Source organism: Hydra vulgaris, chromosome 08 (genome assembly GCF_038396675.1).
Source record: "Hydra vulgaris chromosome 08, alternate assembly HydraT2T_AEP".
NCBI lineage: Eukaryota > Metazoa > Cnidaria > Hydrozoa > Anthoathecata > Hydridae > Hydra > Hydra vulgaris.
The window spans coordinates 54,684,087-54,694,975 of NC_088927.1; the positions used below are offsets into that span (position 1 = coordinate 54,684,087).

General features: G+C 30.8%; 2 protein-coding genes across 4 annotated transcripts; both read right to left on the minus strand.

The window, feature by feature from the left end:
- Positions 1 to 3,980: 3,980 nt before the first annotated feature.
- LOC136083986 (uncharacterized) lies at positions 3,981 to 7,612 on the minus strand. 3 transcript variants are annotated; one of them, XM_065803971.1, is made up of 9 exons: positions 7,256 to 7,612; positions 6,976 to 7,098; positions 6,123 to 6,242; positions 5,910 to 6,023; positions 5,605 to 5,676; positions 5,172 to 5,273; positions 4,768 to 4,973; positions 4,413 to 4,578; positions 3,981 to 4,238 (listed from the first exon to the last, which is right to left on the minus strand). In XM_065803971.1, exons 4-9 carry the CDS (start codon positions 5,947 to 5,949, stop codon positions 4,009 to 4,011), a joined length of 816 nt encoding a protein of 271 aa, XP_065660043.1. In that variant the 5' UTR covers positions 5,950 to 6,023; positions 6,123 to 6,242; positions 6,976 to 7,098; positions 7,256 to 7,612; the 3' UTR covers positions 3,981 to 4,008. The 3 variants fall into 3 exon arrangements, with proteins under 3 accessions (XP_065660043.1, XP_065660044.1, XP_065660045.1); XM_065803972.1 differs by lacking the exon at positions 7,256 to 7,612 and having other exon boundaries at positions 6,976 to 7,213; XM_065803973.1 differs by lacking the exons at positions 6,976 to 7,098; positions 7,256 to 7,612 and having other exon boundaries at positions 6,123 to 6,493.
- A 469-nt stretch (positions 7,613 to 8,081) lies between these two features.
- Positions 8,082 to 10,381, minus strand: LOC136083985 (uncharacterized). The gene is made up of 2 exons (XM_065803970.1): positions 10,239 to 10,381; positions 8,082 to 10,122 (listed from the first exon to the last, which is right to left on the minus strand). The coding sequence occupies exon 2, from the start codon at positions 10,103 to 10,105 to the stop codon at positions 8,126 to 8,128; it is 1,980 nt and encodes a 659-aa protein (XP_065660042.1). The 5' UTR covers positions 10,106 to 10,122; positions 10,239 to 10,381; the 3' UTR covers positions 8,082 to 8,125.
- Positions 10,382 to 10,889: the final 508 nt, after the last annotated feature.

Here is a 10,889-nt window from a genome sequence, read left to right on the forward strand (position 1 = left end):
TCCTTCTGTTACAATATGGGAATACTTTAAACATGTATATAACTCCTTGACATCCCAAACCAAATTTTCTCCAATAAATTGCATCTTCTCGATTGAGACTGCGAATTTATCGGAGAAAAACCCTACCTCGCAGCTGCTGTTGACAGTCACTCAAACCATTATGAGTGAAATATGGAATAGCAGATGCCACCATATGTATAACAATTCAAATATTGACCCAACGGCAGTGATCAGGATAATTACCAGAAACATCAGGAATATTATTACTTTAAAATATAATTATCATGTCCGTAGAAACACCACGGACATTTTCTGTCAACTTTTTTGTATTAAAAACGTTTTTTGTGAAATAGAGAACGGGAACCTGAAACTAAACATATGAGCCAAACTAACACACTGGCTCGTAGAAAGGACTAAATGTTTAGTTGAGCGATCGCGAGTCCTTTAAACATATAATTTTTAAATATTGTTATATATGATTAGACAATCACTGCCAACCCTTAGTTTAAGATATATTTTTTATTATTTAACTTTTTTTGTGTAGATTTCGTTACGTGATGATTTGTGTAAAAGTCCTGTAATTTTTTAGTATTATCTAATAAAATCTTTCTTTACTAAATATACTTAATTAATCTTTACCAACTTCATTATCAACATTTTCCATATTCTCGATTTCTTTCCGCACAAAGGCTCAAAAAAAAAAAAAAAAAAAAAAAAAAAACCAAAAAAAAAATAAAAAAAAAAATAAAAAAAAATAAAAAAAATAAAAAACACAAAAAAATAAAAATACAAAAAACAAACAAAAATTTAAAAAAATGTATATATATATATATATAGAAACACGACTTTATTTTTAAAATATCGGCATTTAAACTGAAGAATATTTTAGAATAGATCAAAGTAAACTACATGTAAAAAAAGCTTGTTTTTCTCTTTTACTTTCTTTAAATATAAAAATGTATCATAAAAATATTTATAAATGGAAAAATATATAAAGTTTAACGATTTAGAAATTTATTGTAAGTATGCGTATTTATTATGCAGAGATAGTTAAAACTTTTGTAAATATTTATTATTTTGTAATAAAAAAAAAAAAAAAAAAAAAAAACCCTAGGGTTAAAAACCATTCATAAAATTCGAAAAGGGTGTAGCGAGTAGACTCTTAGAGGTAGAGTCTATTCCCACGGAAAAAAACACATACTGAAACTTTTTTAGTCTTCCTTGTGGTTTTTACTGTTAAATTAGCTTTTGAAGATTTTTCGTCGCCATTTTTATTTATTGTAATTTGTTTTTTATTGAGTTGTATTCATGGCTAAAAGTTATGCTGGTGTTTTATCGTCTGGTAACACTTCTGTTCAATCGAGAACTAATCTTGGGATTTTTAACGCTAAGACAGAGATTGACAATTCAAACGTGCTTATTTGTCGATGCGGTGATTTAAACGTGAGCGTCAATGATTTTCTTTCATGTTTGGCCGAGAAGAAGTTACTTGGCAATGTTTGGGGTGTAACAAGGCATTACACCAATAAGCATTTTGAATTTGCCGTTGTTAACAACTCATCTGTCGCAACCTACCTCGAGGCAGAAATTGAAATGAAAGGATGCGTGTTGAAGTTCCAACAAAAATATGTGCGAAAAATTCACGTCTTGGTTCAAAACATTCCCATTGGTACTCTCAGGAATGGATGTCAGAGCGCCATCATCCTGCTTGGTAAACACCTAGCCGCAGGACGAGGTGAGTTTAACTCCTTCTACTTACAAAAGTGCAAGGCTCATGAGGAGGAAATATACACAGGTAATGTGATAATTATCATTAAAAACTGGACCAACCCATGCATAAACCCTCTACCCCGCTATCAAAACGTCGATGGACTCAACCTACGCTACAAACACTCTGGCCAGCCCGAACTTAACCCACCAAATTTAAAAAACACAACCATTCTACCCGTACCTTCCACACAACCCACAGAAACACAAATCAATAGTGTGAATGTGGAAAACGACGTTCAAAACGCCTGTGTTGAGGTTAATGCTAAAGTTGATTCCGGGATAAAATGTCGTAGTGAAAAAGAACATCCATCAAAAACACCAAAAGCAAAACCCACCCAACTGACCAGAAAACGTTTGGGGCAGTCGGAATGCGAAACCCCAAAAAAATTAATAAACACAAACGATGTAAAGGAAGGCATGTCGTTAGAAGAAGTACTTTTGTCAGAAGAAAGTGTGGAAATGTGTTTCGAAGTCGAAACGGACTCCTTAATAATCGATGAAGATTATGAAAGCCAACAATGTGCGGAAAAGAATTCGTAAGATTATTTTTCTCTCCCTTTTTTAACCTATTATCTTACTATTTTAGCTTTGTTCTCAAACCAAATTATTATTTCGAACTTTTTGTTCTAAACTTTTATATCTTTTTCTTTCTACAAAAATTCTTTTTTTACATTCTATTTTTTTACTCATTAATTATGCATGTCACGTTTTTGAAAAAGCGCTTAAGCTGTCGTAATTCGTTTTGTTGTAGTTCGCGCTTTTTTGTGGAATGTTATGGTCCAGTGCGTCCTATTGTTCGTATTACGTCAGTTCAAACGAAAACTCGTGCTATAAAGTTAAGGTTTATATGTTAGTGTTTTTTATGTCAGGTTGTAAAATTATATTTATGTTTAAGGTACACGAGATTTCCAAATTAAGAAACCTGATCCTCTCCATCATGGCTATTAATATTTTAACGTGCAACATAAACGGTCTAAACGACCAAGACAAACGCGATAATTTTTTTGGGTTTCTCAAAAAGTCCACCTTCGATCTTATCCTCCTTCAGGAAACAAAATCCGGACCTTCCACTGTTAAACAGTGGAGTGACGAATGGACTGGCGAGTCTATTTGGAACTCTGGTCCGAGTCATAACTGTTGTGGGGTGGCGATACTCTCTAAATCTAATGTTTCTTTACAGGAACTAAAAAGAGACAAAAACGGAAGAATATTAAATGTCATGATAAAAATTGATGAACACGAAATGCAGGTGTTGAATATTTACGCACCTAATGTGCCGAGAGAAAGGCGCCTCTTTTTTGGCGACCTTAGAGATTTCTTGCAGGGCACAGGACTACCCGTCCTGATGCCCGGGGATTTCAACATGGTCGAAAGCCTGCCTCTTGACACAGAGGGTACAAACAACGCTAAATATCACACCTACGGCATTGCTGAACTCGGGGTCCTCCAAGGTAAGTATAACCTAGTAGATGCTTTTCGTTATAAATTTCCCAACAAAAGAGAATACACATGGCGCAATCAGACGGTTAAATGTAGACTCAACAGAATCTACTGCCCTGATAAAGTCGCCAAAAAAACAACAGGCACCAAAATTCTCACCAACCCTTTTTCCGACCACGAGTTCGTGTCAACAACTGTCAGCTTTAGTCAATTTAGGAGAGGACCAGGTTACTGGAAATTAAATTGTTCTCTTTTGGAAATAAAGGTACATAGGCTAAAAATTGAGCTCTTAATTCAAGATTGGCAAACAAAAAAACGGTCCTATACGTCAAGTTTAAAATGGTGGGACGACTGCAAATTTTTTGTTAGGGCTGAATTACAACACATTTCGATACAGGAAAGTGCGAAAAATAAAAAAAACATCAAAAGGATTGAAAACGAAATCCAACGAAACCCAACGGGCATTGGAACATTTAATCAACGTTTAGTTAGTGTTCTTCCTAAACGTTTAGATTTAATTTAGTTTCGATCTAGAACGAAGGTCAACCGAATGTTCCATTTAAACTATATCTAAATGGTTAGTTTTAAACGTTCTTTAAATTTAATCTAAATCTTTCGTTTTGAAAGCATTCCGAATTTTATAAATTCAAATTTCTTTAATTTGTGCTTCTTTAAATAAATTAGCGCCGTAAAGTTAAACGTTGCAGCGCGTTATCTAAGTCATAAACAAATCAAACGTTAAAAATATTTTTTTTTTTATATATTAGTCAAAAACAAATGTACATAAATTTTTAAGTATTATATTGCATTATCGTCATCATCATCGTCATCATCACAATCGTCTCCAGGTCGATCAGCGTCGTCTTTGGTGGAATCAAGCAAACCAGCCTCTGCGTCCTGAAAACTGAAAATATGTGCATAGCCTTTCCCAGTTCCACCTAATCGGAAGGGAGCCATTCTAAGGTGGGAACCAATACACGAATGTATTTCTGATACAGAAGACGTACAATCTCGTTTCAAAACACATTCTACAAATAATAAAAATAACTCAATCTAAATCATTTATTCAACAATTTTATAAAGCCATAGTTTTATAGATTTAAATTTTTGTTAAACTAGTACAGTGTACACTGAGTAGATATAAATTACACTGAATTTAAATTTAATTTTATTTAAAAAAATAAAAAATACACATATTTTACCGACAACAAGTTGACACAGAGCAGTGTCTCTAAACGGAAGCTTTCTCAGAGAACCTTTTCCATCCATACTCAAATGAGACATAACAAAATTTGTAAAAAGTCTTTTCAATAGATTCTTTGAAGTATCTTTAATTGATGATCCTCCAATTCGTGAAAGAAGGCGAATCTACAAAGAAATTATTCATAAACGCTACATTTTATTAGATATAAGATTCCAATTAGAATAAAAGTCAATCCACCTTAGTAAAAGTAAAATATATTTTGTGACATCAAAAATAACATTTTATATACGTTTAAAACTTTTCTGGTTGTCTTTACTGAAAGTAAAGATAAAAATATTTAGCTATACACTTACTAAAATTGTTCGATTAGCAAGAACTCCACATTGCTCCTCTAAATTACTGTACCCATCCAATGTTCCAATAGCTCCACCAATAACCTCTAGATGGACTTGAGCAACAGGCTCTAAACTTGGTATCGTCATCGTTTCCACTGCTATCCGTAAAACTTTAATTTCGTTGGCCATATTTGATAATTGATAGAGAACTTTTCGCTGAAACTCTGTAAAATATAAATTTATTTATATAATAAAAATAAAAAAAATAAACTTATAACTTTCCATATTTTGCAGTTATAGGTTGATAACAGATAATTTGCTTAACTGCAGGGCAACTGCAGTGTCCACCGTAAAAAAAAAGCACTCAAATTAGAAAATATGTTATTAAATAATATGTAAATAAATAAGGTTTGATATCTTACTCCTATTATCCATTTCATTTTCTTGAGGAGCAGTTAATACACTCAATATCTTGTTTGAATGAAACTTTTTATTCAATTGAAAAGGTGGTACTGAGAGTTTCACTGCAATAAAAATAACGATACAAGTACAGGCTTTTTAAATATATATTATATATAAAAAGCATTATATTTAATATTTATAAATATTTTTTTTTATAAAACATTACATTTTTGCAGTTTATACGTCAGACCTTAATTACTATACTATACAACAACATACTATATACAAATATTAACTAATATCAAAATAAGTTGAGAGTGTTTGAGAGACATAAATGGTACTAAAACAAAATGAGATAATGGTTTCTTTAGGTAAAAATCTTGAATAAACCTAATAATTATAATTTATAAATCAAAATCATAAATGCAATTAAAGTGAAAAATTAAATATTACTTGATAGTACATTGTCTTTCGATATGGCAGCTCTGCGCCTGTATATTGGTATCTTTGAATTTAATATCCGGGCTAACAAAAAAAGAGAGTTTGATAGGACTGATTGGTTAGCTACAATGTCAACAACTATATAGTTAAATTATGCTTGCAAAGTTATTTTCAATGTAAATTAATTAAAAAAATTGCTTTGCACGTTTATCTTAAAAGGAAAATGACACTAAATATGTTCATAAGTAATAAAAATTACTAGGTCAATCTATAAGTGAAGAAGGTCTATATCAAAGATATAAATTTAGACATCTTACTTGATTGATCAATATTATTGTCTTTTGTTATTGTAGCCATGCTTGATTAGAATAAAGGTATCTTGGAATTACTGCTTAAGAGACCAGGTGACTGTTGAAGCGGCGAAGGTTTATCTAAAATGTAAATCCTAACTTATATTGTTTGAGATATAATCGTAACAAATTACTATTAGTATTCAAAGAAATAAAGACAATTTAATAAAGACAACTTACATGCTTGATCAATTTTGAAATTTTGTGGTACCATATCCACAATCTTTTTGTTCAACGAACTGTTTAATGCTAACATTTTGCTTAGTTTAGCAGGTGGCTGTGGAAATGCAGATAGTTTGACTATTTTAAAAATAAATTACAACTACAGTAAATGTAAAAAATTATTATAAATAACTGTTTTATTAAAAAACACATACACATAATAATGCTATGGCTATTATTATCACCAGGGCTTAAGGCAGAGGTTCAAATACTTCAGCTACTGCTCCACTTCTTATAAAATTACTACCTGTTGGTAGCACCAACATCAAAGCTCTGATTATAAATATTATTTCTTTGCTCCTACTTACATCATACTTATTATTATGTTTATTGTAACAAATTAGCTAACTTGTCAATATTCTTACTTTTTGCATTAACATTAACATCTACTTCTTTCTCGCCTAAATTATAAAAAAAATGTTTTAATATAATTGTATAAATTAGCGTTAGTAATATTAACTCCAAATGAAAAAATAAGTTTTATTTCAATTAGAATAATGCAAAATTATAAATTATTAATTACTTGGTAGTTATTATATTTTTTATGTATTATTTGGCAGTTTATATATTTTGTAACATTATTATCTATATAGTTAGAAGTTTCAGGAGAAATAGGTAGAGGTAGAAACAGAATAACTTGGAAAGAGTGTGTTTCAGATGATATGAAAAAGCTACATTTAAGGAAAGAAGATGTTCAAGACAGTGTATGTTGGAGAAATGGCATTATGAGAAACGTCCAACCCGTGCAAGCACGGAAACAAGGACGCTAAAACAATAATGATGATATAAACATAAACTAATTAAAAAGAACCTTCAAAAAAAGTTGCAAAGTCAGCACGCTTGCGCTTTTTTGTTAACTGCTGATCATTCTTCAGCTGATCCTCTTCTTCAGTTTCTGTTGTTAAATTGTAACTATTACAATCCTCGTAGCAATCTGTAAAATAAATAACAAAACTTATCCAAAGCAGATATTGCCAAGTAAATTTTTTTAACAAGTAATGGATAAATTATTTAACATTTTACAAATGTAAATTATAAAAAATAACAACTCAATAATATATGAAGCTGTTGTCAAAAAATAAACACCAAACCTGACGTAATTTTTATTTTTATTAGTCTAAAAAGCCGCCAATTTTCATTAGGTTTTACCCCTTCCTTCATTAACTTAAACGCATTCATTTTGGATGGTGGCCACATCACTACTTTTCCTTGCACCCATGCGGAAGGCAAGACTCCTTCTTCTTCACGATTGTCTTCTACCAAACAGCCCGGTGATATGACATTTTGCTAAAATGTTATTACTCTTTTTATTTGTAAAAACTGTGTTAAAAGTGTTTTAAATAAGTTTAGCCATTTACTAATACATACTATACAATACTATTTTATAGATATATTTGTTTACTTATTATTATTATTAACACTTGCTCCAGCTAAACAAGACATCAAGAGAAATTATTAGCAGAAGAGAACGTTATAAAAAATTTTCTATATATTTATTACTCTTTAAAATCTAAAAGAATAATATCTTTTTAATTATTATAATTAATGTTAAGATTTACAATAAAAGTAAATGAAATCAAAGCAAAATAATATTTTTTTAAATATTAAAAAGTTAAAACAAAAACAAAGGAAAATATACTCATAATCTAATATAACTTAAATAGATTAACAAATTGACTTGCACCAATAAAATTAAAAAAAAAAAAGACTTCCTCTAAATATGAAGATAAAAAATATATAGCTGATATGAATATGAATATGATATAAATAGTAAGATAAAAAATATATAGCTAAAGAAATTCAGTCCTATTGCTAATATACAATTAAACATCTTCATTAAATTAAAAAACATATTAAGCATATTAAACATATGTACATAAAACATAATAACAACTAATTAGAGTGATAAAGCCATAATAAAATAAGAGTGATAACCATAATAAAATAATTAGTAAAATAATTTAACACTCTTTTGAATGAAGAAGAGGCATCAACACAAAACCGCCATTACAGGGAAGCTTTAGAACCTTTCTCTCAATTTCTGTAAACTTCACATTTTTTGATTTTGAATGCTTATAATGATTGTTCACAAAATAAATGTCTAGGAGGTCAGAGGAGCATGGCTCAATGAAGAATGGATGCAAATTAGCAAAACTGAATATATAACACATACATGAATCTTTTTGAACTTCATATATTTCTACAAACTGTCTATTTTTTAGTTGAGCAAACGAATCTCTATACGCTGTTGATAATTTAAAAACTGGGTTTGTTGCATTTGCAATGTCAGAGTATTTATGGACGTTTTCATATTCTTGAATTCTTTTTGCTACTTGTACAGCAGGATTTGAAGAACCTCTCACATATCTCTTTAACGTTTGCAAATAATTTTCAAAGGGAAAAGCACTGATATTATCAAGCGGTGAATTAAAAAATTCTACATCATCTCCTATATGCAGCAAATGATGAATATTATACACAACAAAATAATTACCATATAATTGTTGAGAATTTTCAACAAAATGTCTAAGCAAATCTTTGGCATAGTTCAACATGTTATTTCTTCTGTCGTTTGATGGTGTGAGCAGAATTGATGCAGCGACAGAAAGTGTTAAAAAATGTTTGTAACGCTCAGGATCCAAAATTCCTTTCAAGACAACAGGCCCTGTGTATAATAAGAATTGCCGGAATTCAGTGGCCTTCCATCTATCTAGGTCCAATAAAGATCTAGGGCGTCTAGCAAACTCACTTGGTATGCATTTTCGTAGATCCAAAAGGTTTTCCGAAATTTGCAATATGTTATTGTTGCTTAACTTAACTTTTCTATCACCTTTTTTCAAAGCTTGAAGTATACGACGCATGACACCTAAGCAGATCAAATGCATATAGTCAAGTGGGAATATGCTGATACATTGGTCTGTTATTTCATTTAAAGGTGAAGCTCCATGTTGATGACTTCCTAGGAATTCAAGATTTTTAAAACTGTCATCTGTGCGCCTTCCAGCATTGAAGCAATCAGGAGAAACAAACGTGGTTTGCCTGTTAGTTGACGTACCAACAGCAAGACAACGTTCACATGCATGCAAGCCATTGTGACCAACAATATTTTTCAGAAAAGATCTTGCAGGAGCATCACAAATAACTGAGTGCAAAATAACTGTGTAATTTTTACCATTATGAGTGACACCATTACACTTTAAAAACTTATACTCATCTATAAAATCCTTTAAAAACTCATTAACAGAATTTGGCTTACTATCTCCTTGATATAAAGCAACAATCATGGGTGAATTATGATTAACAGCAGAGAGAATTGGCCAAAATTGCCTTTTAGACGATCTCAACAATGGTATACCGTCAACATTTATTTGCAGATTGAGTACATCGCTGCAAATGTCGTGATTTATTGCATTCTGTAAACATTTGGTAAGGCCAAAATAAATGTATTGGCCACCACACTTTTCCTGAACTTGTATAGCTAGAGGTGTTTGCAAAAGAGTTCGACTATCTTTAGGCAGCTCGCACCCATATCTTCTCAACAAGGCTAGTAATCCATTACATGATAAACGTGTGAGTTTTGCATTTACAACCCATTGAGCTAGATTGTATTGAAAAGATCCATTGTCAACAAGCTCCATATCACAATAATGTTCATCGTCTGAGCTGCTATTGGGCGGTATTATGTCAATATCAATATCATCAATATCACAATAATTTTCATCATCAGAACTACTATGAGGTTGTACTATGTCATTGTCAAGTTCATAGGAATCATTACTAAGTATATAGTTAGTGCTATTATCTGAAATAGAAGATAAACCACACACATTTTCTGCATCTGTTAAAGAATTTGATAACCAAGGAGGTTCACATTCACAGCAACTATTTGCATCTTTAACAACCTTTCTATATTTTCGCATATACTCTGCTTTTGCACTCATAACTCATACGAATGAATCTAAAGAATCAATAAAACAAAATATCAGATGATGTAAAATAATAGGTAATAAAATAGAATTAAAAAGAAAGCAAAATTATTAACCAAATCAATTGCCATTCATAGTTATAAATTACCTAATTATCAATTTGTATCCTCCTTTTATAATATATATTATTATTATGAAACATTGATGAAATAATTGATAATATTATCAAAAGGATTATATCCCTAAAACATCCGTTAACTCAATTTAGTTACTACCAAATAAAAAGTTATATTATTTTTTTTAAACCACAAACTACATAATTTAAGATTCATATAAATTTATAGTTTTAATACATAATAAAAGATTCAAAATGTCCGACTCCTTCTGTGCGAACTTAATTAAGTTATATAACTTAATTAGTTCCGTACGGAAACTGTGTGATTTAGCTTTTAAACTCTAACTAAACATTCAGAACTTGTTTAGAATAGATTCCTACGGAACTGAAAGTGTGATTAGGCTTTTAAACGCTAACTAAACATTCAGTACTCGTTTAGAATAGATTCCTAAACGTTTAGAACGGCGTAAAAGTCATATAAACGTAATCTAAACTAATTTTAAATCAGCAAATGCCCGTTGGGAAGCAACAAAACGCTAACCCGAATTTAGATAGCATCAAAGAAAAACGCGATGCTCTTTTCTTGCTCCAGTTTCCCGGAGCGTTTCTTCGCACGAAACAAAAACTAATCAAAGAAGGAGAAAAACCTTCAAAATTTTTGTATAATTTGGAAAAAGTTCAAGA

Excerpts from the sequence above, each read along its gene's own strand:
- LOC136083985 (XM_065803970.1), bottom strand. The coding sequence starts at position 10,105 with ATGAGTGCAAAAGCAGAGTATATGCGAAAATATAGAAAGGTTGTTAAA.
- LOC136083986 (XM_065803971.1), bottom strand. The coding sequence starts at position 5,949 with ATGGCTACAATAACAAAAGACAATAATATTGATCAATCAA. Across the intron at positions 5,677-5,909 it reads CAATAATATTGATCAATCAA|CCCGGATATTAAATTCAAAG; the intron begins GTAAGATGTCTA and ends TTTTTTTGTTAG. Across the intron at positions 4,239-4,412 it reads TCTGTGTCAACTTGTTGTCG|AATGTGTTTTGAAACGAGAT; the intron begins GTAAAATATGTG and ends TATTATTTGTAG.